General features: G+C 38.5%; 2 protein-coding genes across 2 annotated transcripts in view; one reads left to right on the plus strand and one right to left on the minus strand.

Moving 5' to 3' along the window:
• Positions 1-18,504, minus strand: part of SLC12A1 (solute carrier family 12 member 1) — a 42,527-nt gene extending 24,023 nt beyond the window's left edge. Inside the window, exons 1-11 of the mRNA XM_077185520.1 lie at positions 17,938-18,504; positions 13,705-13,839; positions 13,431-13,506; positions 8,826-8,921; positions 8,094-8,189; positions 7,339-7,478; positions 6,772-6,882; positions 5,713-5,824; positions 5,100-5,227; positions 2,294-2,378; positions 1,407-1,558 (exon numbers count right to left, since the gene is read on the minus strand). Of these exons, the coding sequence (XP_077041635.1) occupies positions 1,407-1,558; positions 2,294-2,378; positions 5,100-5,227; positions 5,713-5,824; positions 6,772-6,882; positions 7,339-7,478; positions 8,094-8,189; positions 8,826-8,921; positions 13,431-13,506; positions 13,705-13,839; positions 17,938-18,348 (1,542 nt within the window). The 5' untranslated portion in view covers positions 18,349-18,504. The remainder of the gene's footprint in view (positions 1-1,406; positions 1,559-2,293; positions 2,379-5,099; positions 5,228-5,712; positions 5,825-6,771; positions 6,883-7,338; positions 7,479-8,093; positions 8,190-8,825; positions 8,922-13,430; positions 13,507-13,704; positions 13,840-17,937) is intronic.
• The window catches only part of LOC129126097 (uncharacterized), a 31,122-nt gene continuing 16,374 nt past the window's right edge, over positions 4,613-19,360 (plus strand). Inside the window, exons 1-6 of the mRNA XM_077185516.1 lie at positions 4,613-5,292; positions 6,795-6,891; positions 13,785-13,991; positions 15,404-15,494; positions 17,770-17,812; positions 19,150-19,200. Coding sequence (XP_077041631.1) covers positions 17,771-17,812; positions 19,150-19,200 — 93 coding nt within the window. The 5' untranslated portion in view covers positions 4,613-5,292; positions 6,795-6,891; positions 13,785-13,991; positions 15,404-15,494; position 17,770. The remainder of the gene's footprint in view (positions 5,293-6,794; positions 6,892-13,784; positions 13,992-15,403; positions 15,495-17,769; positions 17,813-19,149; positions 19,201-19,360) is intronic.

A 19,360-nucleotide genomic window follows, 5' to 3' on the forward strand; every position in this document is an offset into this window, starting at 1 on the left:
AATATGCAGCTGTCTGCTGGGGCAGATGAGTACTCTGAGATTTCCTCACTGCCTTTACTAGCTGATTGCTGTAAGTAACAGCCTCTACTTGATGAGTAAATAGCTTGTAGCAGACGAGAAAGTGGAAATGGCAGAAAAAAGCTCCAATGTATGAAATGTGGTTGGAGGTACTTTATTTTATTTGTTTTTTTTTTTTTTTTCCTTGTTTATTTAATATGGCTAAAAATGAGAGAAAATGCCTGCTGGAGCTACAGTGCTGCCAACAGTAGTGATGGTCACTGTCAGGGTCAGGCCTCCCTCAGCCCACCCAGGAGTGCTGGGCTGGCCTCGGTGACTACTGCAGTGAAAGGGCTGTTGAGAGGCACCAGACAAGGAAAGCAAAAGATGGATGGATGTGATTGGTGGTGTGTGGGCAGTACTTCAGGAACGAAACCTGTGCATCCTGAAGATTTGTCAGATGCAGTCATACCATTTTATGGCTCTAGTCTGGCAGGGGTAAATGTGAGAAGTGAAAATCTGTCTGGCTGTAGGGAGGTTACTGATTTTAAGGGGTGCCCTGAGTGTGGGCAGCTGAACTGAGGTGGGAGTAAGGATGGTAAATGATCAAGGAAGGAAGGGAAAGTAGTCTATGAAAGGGACAGCATATCCCTTTCAAGGTGGTTCCCCAGCCCTGTCATTTAGGAGAGCCAGCTGGGAAAAAAGTGAGTGACTTTAAAAGCTACAAATGACTCGTTGAAAAGCCTGTGCAGGTTGGTGGTGAATTCCTCTCACTGCCCATGAAGCACAGGGGCTGAACAGAGATCTGGGACCTGTGGTTGTCAGGCTGCAGAACTGCTTTACTTTGATGCTTAGCCTAAGTTTTATTTTGAAGAATAAAAATGGCAGACCGTCTCTGGCCTAGGAGAAAGACTCCATTACTTCTCACTTGATTTTTTGCTCTATTTTTGGATACTTTTTTTAAAGAAGTCAGAACTCTGGTTTTTGTACTGTGTCTCGACCCGACCCTTTAACTGTGACCACAGCACCCCTGAGGTAAAATCACATCCATGTATCAAGAGCAGTGAGGTGAATTCCTTGTCTAACAGGAGTTCCTGAGATCTCTGTTAAGTCTGGCCTTTCAGTTTGAAGATGTTATAACATATACTGCTGCATGGTACTAGTTAAAAGAGGAGATAAAGGCCTTACCAGAGAGTTAGGAAGGCTAGTGATGGGCAGTGTGAAGGTAAACATGCAATGCAGGGGATTTTTGTCTTTCATCATTCCTATAGTTTACTTTTTTAGATAAAAGTGGTTGTCCTGTTGTAGTTGTCTGCAGACAACAGTTTTGCATGTTGGTACTTATGTATTAATGCATTGCTTATTATGCTAATATATGCTTATATGCTAATACGTATTATCACTAAAACCTGAAAATTATTCATCAGCCCATAATCACATGGCTGACTTGCACATCTGGAAAAATCATAGCCTAGGCCACAGGCAGATGATCCATTGCAGCTCATTCCAGGTACAATTGTATCATTGACATTCCCAGTAGCATCTCTTACAACACAGGAGGCTGTGGAAAAAATGATATATTGTTATTTTGCTTCACTGTGATATTGAAAGAATGTTTTTGTCACACTTTGACTCCTAAACTGCACACTTGTACAGCTGCTGCCTTAGATTCATCCTAAAGAGCAACATTTTGTGTTGGGCAGGGATTTTTTGTATGCTTGTAATGAGAATTTACCTGCATAATCCTCCAACACATTTCATAGCTTTCAGTACAGGCCTCCTTTTCACTCATGCCCATTTTGTTACCTCACAGCCACTGCTGTAGAACATGGGGTTGTGTAGTTCCTTTGACACTGGCAACTGATTTCTATCTTTGACATATAGTACAGAAAATGTGTGTATTACCCTGTTCCTGTGATTCTCATGAGTGTTCAGTAAGAAGACAAGCAGAAGCCATGTGAAATTTCAGTGTGAACCAGGAACAAAAGATCAGCAGATTGATCAGAGGTTCCTTTGATCTTTATTATGCTCATGGATACTATATGCTGGTGGGCTTTGTCAATTATTCAAAAATAACCAGACGAGTTACCTGAAGGTCCAGCTGCCAAATGGGGACTTTTGTTTCCACTGATTGCTGCCTTTTTTTAAACCATTATTTTGACATACAGTAAAATCAAAACTACTGTCTCTCTAAAAAATAAATCCATGGCATGAAAAAGCAGTGAGGCTAATCATTCACTTGCATGCCAAGCTCTCAATCTTAACTATACAAGTGAAGCAGAGGTTCTGTACTTACCTGCACATATTGCAACAGCAATGTAAGCAATTGTGGTGATCAGAATGGCCAGCATTGTTCCCTGGGGTATGGCACTTTGTGGGTCCTTAAACAAAGCAGTGACACAAGAAACACTGTGAGTTGTGTGCTGCAGCCTGATTGCATTTGCATGCTGGGAGTTCTGCCACAGTGTGGTGTGAAGATACCCCAGAGAGCAGATTTTTATCACTCTGACCTGAGCCACATTTCTGGTCCCAGCACAGCAGAGCTCCTGTGGTGCAACACTCCTACCCTGCACGCAGGAAGGATATTCTGCAGGAGCAGAGCTCACATTATAGCAAGAGAAGTGTCCTGAGGTCTGCATTTCTTGAACTCCAAACTCTTTACATTGCAATTGGCTTTATCTTAATGTTTGATGATGTTGTGAGTAAATAGTTACTGAACCATCAGACCCTTGGGGATGACAAGATGGCACCATTTTTAGTTAATTGGTGAGATAGATGGAGTCACCCTGTACAGAATACAGTACTTCTGTGCTTTGTAACCAGTAATTGTTAGTTGGGTCTTCAAAACAGCTACTTTCTTTCACTGTATTGACTTAATTTAGATAATTTAATGAGGCTGGGTTATAATGCTTACAGACTGGCTCACAACAGCATCAGCTTTGATAATGCAACTGTAAGTAAGAGTCCAAAGATCTGCACTATACATTTTAAAGAGATTTTTTTAATGCTAGATAACATCACAGTTTAGGGTGTTTGTTTATGCTAGGAAGAATTTTTTATGAATTTTCTCCTTAAGTTGGTTTAGCATGGTGTTTTCAAATCAAAGATTTGTTGAGTGCATTTGAAGTCACAGGCTCTTTTTAACTATGCTTGTTGCAGGGTGAAAAACCAAAATACAAATTTGGAGTTTATTGTGAGGCATACATGAATTGCCTAAGTGGATTAGTAATTTATATAGTTTTTAAATAAGGTAAGGATTTATTGAGCTGGAAAATAATTGTGGAGTCATTTCTGCTGCATAAGAGCCTTTGCACTCAGAGCATGGTGACTTTATGCAGTTCTGATGTGCATGTTCTAGGTAATTGTTTTTGTGGAATCTTGTGGTTGTCCTAAACTCTGTTACATTACATCTTAAGGTTAAAGGTTCTTGCAACTTAACAACTCTTATGTTTTATGCTTTCAAAATTTAAACCCATATTTATTATGCTCTTAGCACTTTAGGGGCTAAGCCCCACTGAAGTCAGCAGGAAGTCACTAGGAAGCTGTCCCTATGAGGAGGCTCTGGAGTAGGGCACACTTGAGTGTGTAGTGGCTGCAGGAGCATGGACAAAGGGGTTTGCAACAAATTCTAAAGAAAATTTGATTGGTAAATTTTACACTTTTTAAACACTCCTTAGCTTGTATTTTAGATTCTGGAGAGGCTGGTTAATTTAATTAGACTTGTCTAATGCATCTAAACATAATCAGTGGAGAATCTGCTGCCTGGAGGACTTGGTTACAGAAGTCAACTTATTGTGAGACTGAAACGACTGCAGAGATCCAGTGGGAGCACTGCTTCCCTAGGTCTGCTCAGACTGTTTCAAACAGCTGATGAAAGAAGTGCTGCTGCTCTGGGAGTCTGCCATGCAGACAGAGCACCATATATGGCAAAAGAATTATTTTTGTTTGATAAAAGAATGGAGATTGTGTGAGGCTGGTGCAGTCTCACTGGGCAGAAGTACAACGGTTTTTGGTTTTTTAATTAAAAATGGCATCTCATTGACGTTATCAGTGGCTCAGGTTCTATGTATTTTTTCTGTGCTTGGCTTGAAAAGCAGTCCTCTGAAAACAAAGGAGCTGAGGCATGCAGCTCAGGGTGAGGAAAGGAAAGAGAATTGGCTCTCAGGGGTGGTAGGATCTGGTGAACTTGTGACTGCTGTACCAGTACAGAAATAGAAGACCTTTGGTTGAATTCTTTAAGGTTTGCAAGGCAATGGATTTATAGGATAAGGCCAAATAACTTCATTTGACATGCTGGGGTTATCAAGCTGTGAGTCTTGTTGGTGACTTTTTTTCCTTTATTTATTTTGGTTGTTTTTTGAGTGTTTTTGTCATGAAAACTAGAGAGCACTCAAAACTAAATTCCTGTCTCTAATTTATCTGTGTGTTTAGATACTAGAAATTCCATCTCCTATAATTGGTAAACTACAAGAGGAGAATGGGGAACTGACAGACTGGCCACAGCAAGACAACTGGGCACCCTTGGACCTCCTTTACCTTTCTCTTCAGACTCTGTTTTTGGTCACAGCTGCATCTTGCAGCTTTTTCTTTGTCCCAATCCCAAATTTACCAGTATTGCTGGTCATTCTTGTTTTCTTTAAATGTTCTGTTTGCTCTGCCCTTGCTATGACCCTGAATATGAAAAGCTGGTCTCCACTGATTCTTGTGAGTACAAACATGAGCTTTCCAGGGATGCTTTTTGGGATGATGTTTGGACTGATGTTTACAGAAGATGAGCTCCAAGAGATACACGTGTAATTTCTCTTATAGCACGTGCTGCTAATGGACCATTAATGATATATTATTACAGGTTATTGAAACATGTTTTTAAATTATATAGCAACCCAAATCTAGCTACAGTAATTTCTTTAAATACCCATAATGCATTACAAGAGAATTTGTGAATTGATGTTTTTAAATAATAAAGCAGGTATGTAAAAGAGAGAGCTCAATTTGGAAAGCAAAGACATGATTTAAAACTGAATAGAGTGTTGATTCATGATTGGTTTTCCTGTTATTTTTCCAACCTATGGCTAGTATGATGAAGTTCATGAAATACATACTTTCAGATCTCCTGAGATATTGGCTCCTGCAAGAATGCCAGTGGCAGCTGGGAAAAATATGGCAAACACTGAAAAAAATCCTTCTCCACTTCTGAAATCTGGTCCAAAGTTTTCTGCAAATATTGATGCTGCAAATATAGTGAGAATGAAATATAACAACAGGATTTGATTCCAAAGTTACTTAATGAAGGAGGTAAGTCAGACTTTCACATCTGGACAACTGGGTTTGAATCTGTCTCACATCACATCACAAGCAAAGTGAATTTGATTTCCTTAGTCTGCTCCTCAGAAGGATGTGCTTGTCTGCATCTCAGAGCTACAGATCCATGCTGAAGTGACCCAAGTGTCACTGCAGCACTTGCTCTTAGCTCTGTTAAAGTTTGTCTGTGCTCTACTGCTGTATAAATGACTCAAGCTGCATCTTACTGTGCTGTCAGCTGCAGCAGCAGAGACAGACTCAAAATTAGAGATGAAATCCATTCTCTTTGTTTGCAAGCTCGCTTAAACTTGGGCAGAAGATTCTGATCTTGTGACATTTTTCAGTGGAATCCTTAGCTTACTTAAGTCAAAAGAATGCAAACATAATTTAATGACAGATAGCAAGGTTGCTTACCTTGGTAATTAAAAAAGCCTCTTGCCTTCTTTTCAGTGTTGGTAGGAATGACTGTGCCAATAAAGAAATTTACAATGGCAACAAGGAGAACAATTAGAAGAATAACTTGAGCCTATTAATAGAAACAAAGAGATTCTCCTGTAGTTTTTAACTTTGTTGCTGTGGAGATGACTATATAGTAAGTTATCTGTATCTGTTCCCTATAACAGGTTATTAATTTCTATAGTTTTTGAAAATACCAGGAGTCAAGATAGCTGAATCAGCTAATGACAACAGCAGATGCCCCTTACTAAGGGGGTAATGAAATACAGAGTTATAATTTAATTTTAGATTAGCTTCCTTACAAGAAAAGGCAAAATGGAACAGCTAATGCATTAGTATCAAGTATAAGACATTTTTATATTGTTATAATTTTTTTCTTAGTTGCAGGGGGTTGTCACTTCAAAGCTTATAATATCAAATTGTTTTCTGATCTCTTTTACAAGTTGTTCTAGTCTCCATCACAGCAAAAACAAGGGTACTGTTGAACCTGGTTTCTGGACCTGATTTCAATAGCTGTATTCCACTCTCAAGTATTTCCATTTGAATTTGCATTCTGACCTTTTTCACAGGTGAAGGAATAGCAGAAATCATTAGAGATTAAAGAATGGGTAGCAAATAGAGCTCTTCTGCTGAGTAGGGCTTGAGAGAGTACAGTGATAAAACCATATATTGTTTTTGCTACTGTTTATTGTATCAAGCTACATCAAAAATAAGGACAAAAGGGGCATGTAGACAAGACTCTAAATGATGCCATGAATTATAAAAATGAGTATAACAAAGTTGTCTGCAAAACCCAAACTTCCTCTTTGCTTTTAAATGTATGTTCAAGGAAGAGTTTAGAGTAATTGTGCTTTCATTGAATGTAATGATTAAACTGCTATTGCTTTTAGAAAGATTAAGCATAAACTGAAACTGAGTGCTTTTGAAAATTCCATCTGTTGAATAGCATTCCTCACACACTAATGCTGTACAGCAGGTTAATATACTGCTTGCTTTTATATTCTTTTAAAAGTTTACCTTTGCTTCCCATTCCATGCCAGCAACAGAGATGCCAAGAAGACACACCACAGTGATGGTCCCTATGATTCTGATGTCGTTGGACTCATCTACCATCAGTGTATCACTCTCCTGAAAGTGGTAAGAAATATTATGAGAAGCAGTCTTCCTCTGCCCAGCTGGTGGGATCAAGTAGCAAGGTGAAATAGAAAGCAGTGAGCTGTCAAAGTTTCAGGGCTTTGTGAGACCAAGTGTTGCTATGTCATGTTCCAGCTGGCTTTTTGCAGTTGGGGTTATTTGGCTAATGGGATGTCTGTTCCTATTCTGATTTTGAGATTCTTGTCAAGAAATGTATGAAATATATTCAAAAGGTAGAAATAATGAAGAAGCACTCTGTGGCATATTTAGACAGACCAGCTTCTTCCCTGCTAAAGATGCCCTTCAAGCCTTAACTAAAACATATCACCACTTACACAAATACATTATGTAAAACAAACACCACCATCACCACCCTCCCAAAAAAAAAAAAAAGAAAAACACAAAACAAAACTGAGCCAATTTCATCATATACATGAAACGTGTATTTACCTTAAGAAGTTCTACAACTGTTTCAGCAAACCCAACTACATACATGGCGACTGCCACTGCATTTGCAAACGCAAAGATAAGGCCGATAGATCCACCAAACTCTGGGCCCAGACTTCTTGAGATAAGATAGTATGCTCCACCTGCAGACAGAAATAATTGTTATTTCAGCACAACTAAACACTCGGATTTTGTGCTTTTTTCCCCCCCACATAACTGTTACTGGAGAAATCTGTGCTTTTTATCTCACAAATATAATCAATCTTTGCCCTATGTTAATAGGGGACACTGCAGAAAAGCAACGTGCTTTATACTGGTTCTGCCTTCAGACTTTTCAGTATGCCTTTCCATTCCAGAAATCTTTTTAGTGCATATTAGCATGCAAAACTGAACCTTGTTAAAATTTTTCATGATTCATGACATAGTAACATAAAGGAGAGAGAACTTCACTTCCAAAAAGTGAAGGTAACTAACTTTTAAGTAAGTTCTAACTTACATGGTTCTGTCCCAATGTTAATGTGAAAGGTCACACTCTGTGGTACATTGTTTAAGTTCCTGCATCATAGTGATGCAGTGAATCTTTAATGTTTTTTGCATTAAGTCTATACACATTTCCATTTGCTGTTGATCCACTGGGAGAAATCACTGCAAATATACATATTTCTTTATTTGCTTATAACACAATTATCTCAATTCCATTTATTCTTCTAATTCAAATCTGCAGAGAATATCATATTCATGAGATCATATTCACTTACCTCCTCTCACTACTCCATTAGTGCAAATGGCAGACATGGAGATACCTGTCAATGTTGTTACTACTACACTCAGAGCAATAACTATGATTCCAAGACCTGAAAGATCCGAAAAAGAAAGTATATGCAAGTGTATTCCAGTACCTGTTCTCCTTTAGGGATGTAGTAAGAACTTTCCATTTTCCACAGGGCTTAGATCAGACCAGTTAAAACTTAAAGGCTCTGAAATGCACCAAAACTTTGTTTCACAAAATACCTGACATGGACTTTTACAGCCGAATTATTTACCCGTCTTCCAAGGAGGGGCTGAAATGTAAAGAGTGTTATAAAGAAGGCATTAAACTGAAGATATCCACGGATCTGCATCAGTCTTCAAAATGACAGGAAGAGATGTCTCATGCTCCGTTTGTTGAAGAATGTCCAACCTGGAATGCTCTGAATAGGAAAGACCGGCTGAAAGGTGAAAGAACTCCATGAAAAGCCGGAACCATCCCTTGCTCAGCAGTTGGCAGGAACATCTGAAATGTACTTTTCAGACTGAACTGAAAGCCGTGCTTTATTAGAAGTGACAGCTGAAACACGCCTGAAATTGTGATGAGAGGTGGCTAGAATTGTTACCTTCCAGTTCCACTAGCTGTGCCCTTTGGTTTATGGTCCCTCTGGTTTGTCTCACACGAAAATAATACAGAAATACCTTCTGGGGCTTGAAAGCATTAGTAACCCTAAGATTTTTACCTCCACGGACAAACCCATTAGTTGCTATTGCAGAAGTTGACAACCCAGTAATTGAGGTTACCATCGTGGCGAGAAGAATTATGATTACTCCAAGACCTGTCAGTAATAAGAAGATAAAATATTTTACTCATGTTCCATGTTTCCTACAAATCATTCTTTCTTTAAATTGAATTTTCAAGTCAGAATCACAGCAGTAAACTGAAAAGATGGTTTGTGGACCGCTTGCAGAACATTTTCATGAAGTCTGTGTCACCATAGTAAATTATTCCCATCAGTCTTCAAGCAGTGATTCTTTCTGATAGGAGTACCCGGTCCAGGAATTCTTATGATTTCCAAAGGATGGAGGAAACAAACAAACAGGCATCCTTTGACATGGATGCTTATATCTGCCTTTAACATACGTCCTGGCTGTTTAAATTAAGAGAGGCACATGAACTAGAGCTCTTGTGACAACACTGTTGTCTTTCATCAGTTAATGAAATGTTGAATCAGAGGGAGACTGACTGTATAGATTCACAGTGCATGAGAACAAAGAGTCTGTCAGGCAGAGGGACAAGACCTGAGTGGGAGCCTTCTACATCCTCACTTGCTAAGTTATCAAATGCAGGGCTTTCCTGCTCTCTGCCTCTTTCCCTGCAAAAAGTAGTTTTACTCTAACACAAAACAAACACTTGAAAATGGAAATACTGCTTTCTATATGCATTTACTTAACAGGTGACCCGTAATGTATAATCATAGAGAACTTATATTTTTTTTTAGCTGATAACACAATGATAATCAAATATCAAAATATCAGTGATAGGTGATTAGTTATAGGTAACTGGATTTCAGTGTAAGACTGAAATCTGATAATGTTTCCACTCTTTGGCTATATGGCTGGTTTTCTTTAAGCTTTGTAAAACTGCTAGAAACCATATGAGCAGGATGTGCTTTGTGTGATTTAGAATCCTAGAAGCTTTAGTTTGAAGTGATTTCAGAAGGTCTGTAGCTCAGCCTCCCAGTCATAGCAGAACAACTGCCAACACAGGATGAAATCAGTGATGACCTTGGCTTAGCTGCCTCTTGAAAACCTCATGGATAAAGATCCCACAAAAGATCCTCTTTGAAGTACATGTTTTGGGGCTAGACTACCTGCCCAATAAAACATGTACAAACTGCACCTCCCAAGGTACAATTGCAGCCATTGCTGTTACATTTCTGGCACTACCTAAAGGAATTTGTCTCTGTAGTTCCAGATCTCCTTTTTGTTTCAAGTCAGGTGAAGAAATAATATAATGTTTTTCTCTCAACTTTATTGCTTTTATTCTCACTTCTGCCTATGAGAAGGGAGGGAGAAAACTGGGAGAAAAAAGTAAATAATTACAGTTTGGTGCCAAGCATGGAAACAGTTCTTAGTTTTATCTGAACTAAGGCTTATGCAATATCTGTCTTGTTTCCATAGGGTACATAGGCATTCAGTGTGGAACTGGAGAATATACATTGCTTGTAAATGTATTTATTTGCCAGGGCTCATCCAAATCGAAACTTTGATCCTACAATTGACATTGAGCTAGGAGTGCTACAAACTTATTGATTTATCTGCTGTATTTCTACCATCTGACTTACAGATCAGATTCCTGGGTTCTGTTCATACTGGATGGTTATAGACATCTAGTCCCTGAATAAATGTTCTTTGCTGCTTAAATTACAGCCATGTTATCACAATCCTTTAAGATAAAGCAATGTAATGTGTGAGCTATAAGTGATATATAGCATAGTGTAGCATATTTAAAGTGATTTGAGCCTCTAATAAATCATGTTTATCTTACTGATTTCTGAACTCTTACTACACCTAGTCATGAAAGTGTTTTAATGTGCAGGTCTAGATAAAAAATTCCAAATGGTCATTCCTTTTGATCAGCTACCATTGAGCAGGATCTGCTATGAAGGATATTGTTCAACCATGCAAATTTTGTGTCTGAGAAGGGGACTGACTTTAAGAGCTATTAACTCTTAAATTGAGTAAGTAGGATACATAATTCTCAAAGCAGTTTTAAAATTATTTGCTGTGTGCACCCTAAGGATACTTTTCAAGGATGTTCTATTGCATTTCACAATTCATATTTTTAACATGTATGTGATATTGTAGGGTCAGATATTTTGCTAATCTGATAGTAACATCTTCTTGGGAAGGCTTTAATGATAATTTTTAAAAAAAATATTTTAGCATTTAAAAAGAAAAGTGCATAAAATGAAGTGACTCAACCAAAACATCATTGTAATATAATGTAATGTAACATAATTCTAATATTTGGTGCCAGATTTGCAGGTAGCATAAACTTGGTTTTCCCTGCCTTTGTCTAACCATTCCATGTACAGGTACAAACACAGATTTCAGAGTGTCCTCAGATATTAGGTGGAAATAGCAGACTAGTTTTGGACCTGGAATCTTGTCAGAACTATTCTGTCCCTTTTTTTTTTTTTCCTAGCTGATGATAGCCAGAGAACCTTGCAGAATGCTATTTTTTTCCCCTGTAAGAGCTTTTACCCAAGACAGCCTATCAGGGTATGAAAATAATTGGGTTGTCTCTCTTTGGCCCTCTAATGATGGGGATGTAAATGGTGCCCAGATGGTGGTTTAACTGTCTCATTTAATTTCCATGTTAGTAGCAGTATCCGGTGAAATCCCTGAGCCTTGGTGATGATGAGCTTCCATCACTGTTCTCCTTAAGCAGCTTGGCTGGGGACTTAAAGCTTATTGCTTTTAAGGCATTCCAAAAATGCACTGAGAAATTATTCAAATGGAATTTGACATCTCATTTTCAAAAGTAAAAGTAACCCCCTTGCATAACACATGCAATTTTAAAAAGCAACAGCAGAGCAATAAACTGTAAGAAAGAAGAGCCTGCTTATCAATGAGTTAAAGTGGTAAAATTAAAAATGAAAGCAGGAAAGTTGTAACTGATGTTGGTGCAAATTAATGTTAAAATCTGATTAAAGTTTAGATTGAAAACCAGGCATATGGCTCCTAAGTAAGTTGTTCCAAAATGAATTACTCTTGCCCATGGCTATTCTCACACCTCAAAACAAAGTAATACTTCTTGATGATCGCAATAAGTTACTAAACTGCCCTTAAAAACTAATTTTGCATGAAACCCTAGAGCAAAGTCTTGGCAATATTAAGATGCAGAATTTTCATGGCAAGGCATATAGTTATGAGTGCCCTGGGCTGTATGTGCTCATTTGGTATGCATCATAAAATCAGAAAGCACCCTTTTGTCAGGCACAGTGCTGGAGCCATGCATGGAGCACGGCAGAAGTAGTAAAGTTCTTCCGCTTAGTTCTGGATCTTTTATTGCTGGGCTCTTTTTTCTTTTCCTATTTGTGTCTCTGTAAGTTTGTGATTTTTTTCTTAGCAAGTGTTTCATTGTTATTTTTCTATTAAAAACTCAGTCTATTTTTCTATTAAAAGCTCAGTCTTGCTCAAGTGAAACTTCCTATGAAGTTACTTCTTTTTATTGGAAATGAGACTTCAACCGTGCAAAATTTTGGAGGGGTTTCATTTCACTTCCATTGACAAGGACATAAATGATAGTTATAGTCAATCTGATTTTGAGCACTGACTTTTATCCAAGTCCAGCAGAGCTGACACCCCTTAATATAACTGAATATTTCCATTCTGTGATTATCCAAACTGGACTATTTGCGGTCCTGCCTTTGCTGTTTTTTAAAACATCTGGGTGCCAGTTAAAGATCAGAGTCCCCTTGCTCTAATTGTATGATCAGGCTCACAGAGGGACACTCCATGGCAGCTCAGGCTTCTGTGCTTCCCCAGAGCAGTAGCTCTGAAAAGGGAGTGGTAGCACCCAGCTGTGGGACATTGCACCTCGCTGAGCTCCTCTTGCACTGCTGGGAGCTCTTCCCCCTCCCACTGGTTTCACTGAACACTCTGCAAGATACTGGATGGTGGCCTTGGGGCCCAGTCTCCCAGGAATCTGGTATTTGGATTAATTAAATTGCACAATGAAGAAGCAAAGATACAGCACACAATGGAATGTGCTTATTTCATTTATATGAAAGCTGTAGCAGAGTTTTTAAAACTTAGTCTTTCATAGTACACTAGTATCAAGTGCTGTTCTGTAGCTAAAAATAACAAAATCCTGATGAGATGAGACCTCCTTCCACTTCTGTTTTCATCTTGGCAGAGAAGTGTGAAGAAGTGTTGTTTATAATATGTAGATGACAAGGTTTGGGTTTCACAGATAAGCAAAGTGTGAACTCTTAAAGGTTAACTCTGTACGCACATATTAGAAATTGGCCCGAGTCATAAAGTTTACATCTGTTACAGGATCTAAATACAAATTTCACTAAAGCTCAGAAATATTCAAATGTGATGATCATATGCATAGTTAACAGATCTATGCCTCTAAGCAGTAATTTGGCTGTGAGTCTGGAAAATTCCAATAGTTTGGAGGATTAATGTCTTTTACCCTGGCAAGCATTTGAAAACATTATTTAGTTCAACATGCAAATGCACATCTCAGATTATATATTAATCATGATCATGTATAGTTTATCCTCTTTATCCCTTTCACTGTTGAAAATGATATTAAATAAGATACATACCAATTCCTGCTTGACCTACAATCCAGGAAAGTCGAATAAAGAGCATCACACCCCAAATATTAAGCATGCATCTTACCTAGGTTTTAAAGAAAAATTACTGCATTAGTTCAAGGTTGAAAGTAATGTTTAAAACCAGAAGGGTGATAAACTGCATTTCACCCCAAACATCCCTGAAGTCTGCCTCCCTCTCTTAATTCTTCAGAGACTTAAGTGTAACAGAACTGATTTAATTTTCTGTAAATTGTTTTTTCAGAAATGCAGGTAAGTTTCTCACCAGCACACCCTTCACCCAGCCGAACTTGACAAATCCTGTTTTGTTTTCTTCTTCCTTGCTGGCTGCTGTCTCATCTCCAGCGCTGCTTTCTCCATTCGCCACTCTCTCCACAGAGCCGGTGCTCACAGCAATGTTCTGGAGGATCACACAGAAAACAAATACATCTTTTGGGCCAGGCAGAGGACACCTGGCTGCATAAGGGAGACATGATAGAAAACAATTCCAAAGATACGTTTTCCAGCCACTGGAGTAGAGAGCAATATTCTGTTCACACCAGGCATCAGCAGGTGGGCTTGCTGACAAGGGGAGGAAATGAAAGAATCACTTTTAGAATTTACTCTACTTAAGCAGAGTAAATACATGATTACCTGATCTGCTACTAACCTGTTTTTATTGCAAACTATTCTTAGCCACAACTGGTGTTATCATAGTAGATAGGATTGGGAATTGCCATATTTATGGTGCAACCAGAGTGAGGAGCCCAGAATTTTAGATTGTTCACATCAGTTACAGATATAAATGTGTATTTTATCTCTTCAGCTCTCTTGCCTCAGAATCTTTGATATATGATATGTTTCTTGTGGCTTGAATAGGAATTAGTCATGGTGCTGAGATTTGTACTCATTGTAATTGTCTTTTGATTAAATTTGATTTTTTTTATTCAGAGCTTCCACTGTTTCTGTGAGGAATTGGCATTAGGTTAGCAATTGCCTGATTTTTGTGGGTCCTCCTCAAAGGCCTTCAGGAAGGACCCTGCACATTGCCATAGTCTGGCAGAGAGTCAGGAGTGGGTACCACTCCTAGAGAGGAATCAAGATGCTTTTAGGCTTTGGTAGATGATGAAGAGATTTTCAGATTAACTTAGCAGGTCAGGGAGGAAAGATATCTGTGATTCTGTGAAACATGAGATTTTAAATCTTGGTTAACTTTAAGGTTGTTTCAATATTTTGTCCATAAATTTAAAAATAGCTGACACACAAACCCAAAACAGACATAAAGACTAGCTGTATATGCCTCTTATACTGATGTCTGGAGTTGCCTCTCAAGGAGGGGAGCTCTAGCCAAAATGATATAAGGTTTTAGAATGCCTTTGACACAGTAAATCCCAGACTGTGCTCACAAATTAAAAATAAGTGACTGGATAATATGTTTTGATGTGGGCTAAGCTTGGTGCCTAGTGCCCTGCTGGCCCAAAGAAAAGTGGGAATACAAGATCTGTTGAAAGCCTGTGACTTTGAGCTCCTTTGAGATACTTAGATATTTTTGACAATTCTTACCCTGAAATAATAATGTCTGTGTTTGCTCAAAATACAGTAAATGATTGAAGTCAATGAAGGAAGATTAACAGAATGATATGACAGGCTTTTGCTACAGTGGTTAGAATTTCAAAGACAAAAAAATTAAAAGGGCTTGGTCTTTGTTCTTGAAACAAGTTGTTTCCTCTGTAGTTTGAATTAATTTGTGCTCTCTATGCCATTATCATAAATTATGGCCTTAAACCTTCCATAAATGCATTTTAAATTGGTGTGCTTTAGTGAATGATTGGTTATTTACCAAGCAGCTGTACCTGTGCTACTCATGCATTAAGGATGTGGAATAAAAGTGACAGAACATTTTGAAAAGCAACTAAAATAAAAAGTTTACTGCTTTAAAAAACCCAAAAAAACCTAACCCAAACATTTTCCTTTCCTTATTTCAGAATGGCTTAATCTTCATCTCTCCTGGGGCTAAAGATGATGAGCTCATCAAATCTCCATAAGAAGTGTGGAGAATAGCCAAGAGGAAGAAAGGTTAGATTATTTTTTATGTAGGGTAAATATTAAGCCCAAGTAATTATCACCAGCCATCAGCTGTGAAATAGCACTTAGACTATTTTTTAGGAATTTAATTGGCTTAATGTGTGCAAAAACTGACACATCTTGCTAAAAGATGACACACATTTGACTCCAGCAGTGTGGAAACTAGATATTTGAAGTTCCTTTCAGCCTGCCTTACATTCTGACATTTGAAAAATTACATATTAAAAATGTATTAAATATTAATAATGATGTTAAGCCCAGCATCAAAGCACAATGGGAATGCTTATGTGATGTTTAGCAATCTGAAGTCAAACATATGCCACTTCTTATCAGAATCTTGCAACAGGCTCTGACAGAACAGTTGTCTTCAAAAACTTGAGTTTCAAATCGGGGGCAAGGGGGGTGGGATTGCCTTGGGGTATGGTGTGGTAAATCCAGACTTTAGTGGTTAAGTAAAAAAGGAATAAAAGTGCACTGCTTCAGGAGAGCACCTTGGGCTATTACTGTAACTCCTGTGCACACTCAGTGTGGCACCTCCTCCCTCCCTGCCGGGGGCTGGAGCCCCATCCAGAGCACTCACAGCCTGTGCCTCCTGAGAGAGCTCTGCCTTCTCAGACATCTCCATTCCCCTCCCTATTAAGATCCTATTTGGTGACCTCGTGCTTGTTTATTCCTCAGCAAAAGCTCAGCAGACAGAAGTGATTTGTCCAAGGTCACCAAGTGAGATCATGGGACAGGCAGAAATGGGCTCCAGCCATGCTAATGGGGCATCGTTTGTTCCAGAGCTGTGCTTGTGCTCCCAGACCTGGGCCACAACCCACAAAAGGGCACAGCAGGTTGCCAGTGTAACAAAAATCCCATTACCTATGACATTCACCTTCCTGTTTTGAAAGGCATAAGATTCTCTTTCTGTAAGATGGATACTGGATACAGGAAAAAGTCTGGAAATCTCTTAGTTAGATTATGCTTCTTTCTCTTTTTTCTAACAGTCCCAACACATGAAACAATTTTCTCTTCATTTTACTCTGTGATGTAATCTGCCTTCTTTTTAATAATTTTTAAGTGAAAGCCTTAAAAAAAAAAAAACTAAAAAAATTATCTTTTGTTTAAAATAGACAAACCATTGCGAGATACAACAGTAAAAACCCCAGAATTTTCTGGTTACCATCAAAACTGAAAATCCTTTAATGTGCTGATGTTCAGTATGTGTTCATTCAGCCTTATTTTCAAAGCAAATATAAAGTTTTACTCTTATCTGACCACTACTGAAGTAAATTATTTCTATAAGAGAATATTTCTTCTTGAGCATGTTTAGTCCTTTCAGTAGCAGTTTGTACATCTGCAAATGAGTAGGGATACTAAATTGGTATGTTTTCCTTTTTGTATCTGCTTTGTTTTCATCTTTGGAAATGTTTGTCGTTTTAGCCATTTTACATAGGTCTATGGACAGCTTAATTTGAGTAAGTCAGGCCATAACTAGTAAACTGCCCTAATAAGATCCTAAAGAATCAGGTCCTAAAATGGCTGTATTTTTTCTTGATTTCATTACTTTATATTAACCTCCATAGGAAAGAGGAATTGCCAGTGAACAGAAATCTGAACAAGATCTGGACAAGCATTCAAAAAACAGAAGCTTGTCCAAATTATTCAGACCTCAGAAGTATGAAGAACTGAGCAGAATGGGGATGAGAGCTTGTTTTTGCTCAAGTTTTCTCATTTCACAATTGTCTAACTCAAAAAAAGAGCAGGAGGTTTTGCTGTATATTGACACTTTTAGTCTCAGTTTAACTATAGCAATGATGTTTCTCTTTCCAGCCCTGCCCTGTTAAGTGCATATTAACCTCAATTTTTTTTCACTGAATCAGCACCTGAGAAGTGTCTGCTATCCCTCAACACTCTTGTTCTTTATTCCTTCTTGCTGTTTGGATTTGTCACAGCAACAAGCAGGTAGTGCTCTGGATATCTGATTCACTGAAATTGCATTTGTTTCACACAATTTTTTTTAAAATGCTTATATTGGTTAATCAGTAAAATGGAGTAATCTGTCAAAATTAGTATGCATTGATGTAAAATTCAAGTTTAGAATAAGTGTGAATTGTGTAGCTTGGTTAAAGTATGAATTGACATTCACCATCTGCCATCCTAACTCTTATGTGAAACAGAAGAGATTTGGTAGATCCATACTTTTAGACAAGATTAAGCTATGTGTTTCTGCTTATCAAGTACATTACAAATACCTTTTAATAAAAATCTTTTCTTTGAGCAGGATGCAGAGCAGAGAACAAATTGCAGCTAGCAAAGGAAATATGGTAAGTAGTTACTTGCACTTCTCTTCAGCAAGGTCCATGAATTTAAGGACTTTCTCTTATTAATAAACAGAATTAACAGTCTGGAAATGGAATAAAGAAAAATTATATCTTTCCTTTTCGCTTACCTTTGCCAGTTGTTCATGAATCTCTAATAAGCTTGGTCTGTTGAGCTTATTCCCACTGACGCTGCCAGTGTTTCTATAGTAATCAATTTTGGGAACTGGGTCCATTGTGTTATGGCCAAAAGTTTGTAGATAATACATTTTACTGTGAGTATCATAGGGGTGTAAGCTAGCTTCTGTTTTCTCCCCATTTTGACGGAAATTGTCATATAATTCTCTTTTTCCTGGTCTGTAACTGATTCTTAGTCTGTTGTGTGTTTCATCAGTAAAAGATGTTTCTTCATAATGAGGTGGGTCAGAGCCCACATCCTCTTGGGTCGTTTCATTGTTGTCATGGTCTTCATTAATGATGTTAACTTGAAAGCGATTTGCGTTTGGATCCAAGAATACGTTTGGTGCATTGTTCATTGACATCTTCAGGGGTGCCACAGACTTAGGTCACTGATCCTTGCACTCTTCTGTGGCTGCAGCCACACAGTTGCAGATACAGCAAAGGTTTAGTGCTGTTGCATATCAGACCTTTGCTTCTCAAATAATGAAGGGCTGAGAATTTTCTCTTGAATCTCTAAGCAGTCTTCCTGATGTTGGCTGCAGGTTTACTGCTATAAAAGATACAAATAAACTGTTTCTATTATCTTGTGTGGTTAGATAAGTTTTCCACCACAAGCTCTCCCCTCTCCCCTGCCTCACTATGTATCCATGAGACTGTCACCCTATCACTTGTTGAGTGAAAACACTGAAGCCAAGACAGAGCTTGTGGAGATGCTCCATCTGTGATGGATGCACTTGACCCTCTTACCAAACCAGCAGTATTTTGGTACAAGCTCCAGAGGAGGTAAAGGCCTGAGCTGTAAATGGGCCAAGAACACCTCTAGTTTCAATTTGTTTTATGAAAACCCATGAAAGAGCAGGGTGACATGGTGAGCATCCATGTACACAAGCTTGGAACATGATCATGCTATTAACACATGGAATAGCATGGGGCTCACTCCTCTGTAGCCTGCTCCCCCAGTCCCTTCTGGGGGGGTTGCTCCCTGTATGGTGCAGATGTTAAAATCTTTTTGAGGTACAGGATTTGCATTTGTCCTTGTTGAATGTCATGAGATTCCTGCTGGCCCATTCCTCTGGCCTGTCTAGGTCCCCCTGAGTGGCAGCCCATGGAGAGTTGAACACACAGCTGTATAATCTGCTTCTTACCTCCCCTTTCCCACACAGTTCTCCTCAAAGAAAACACACAAGCAAACAAAAACTCCAAGAGAAGAAGGGGTATGTATATTTAAGGCCTTTAGTGGGTTAAGTACCTTTGCAACAATTTAAAGTATGGCTTAGAAAGCCCTGAAATGAGCTATTGAAATGATGGCAATCATTTGTCTTGAAACATATGTCTAAGAAGATTAGGGAGTGTGGTTGTATAGACCTGTATAAT

The sequence above is a fragment of the Agelaius phoeniceus genome, chromosome 13, assembly GCF_051311805.1.
Source record: "Agelaius phoeniceus isolate bAgePho1 chromosome 13, bAgePho1.hap1, whole genome shotgun sequence".
Classification (NCBI taxonomy): Eukaryota; Metazoa; Chordata; class Aves; order Passeriformes; family Icteridae; genus Agelaius; species Agelaius phoeniceus.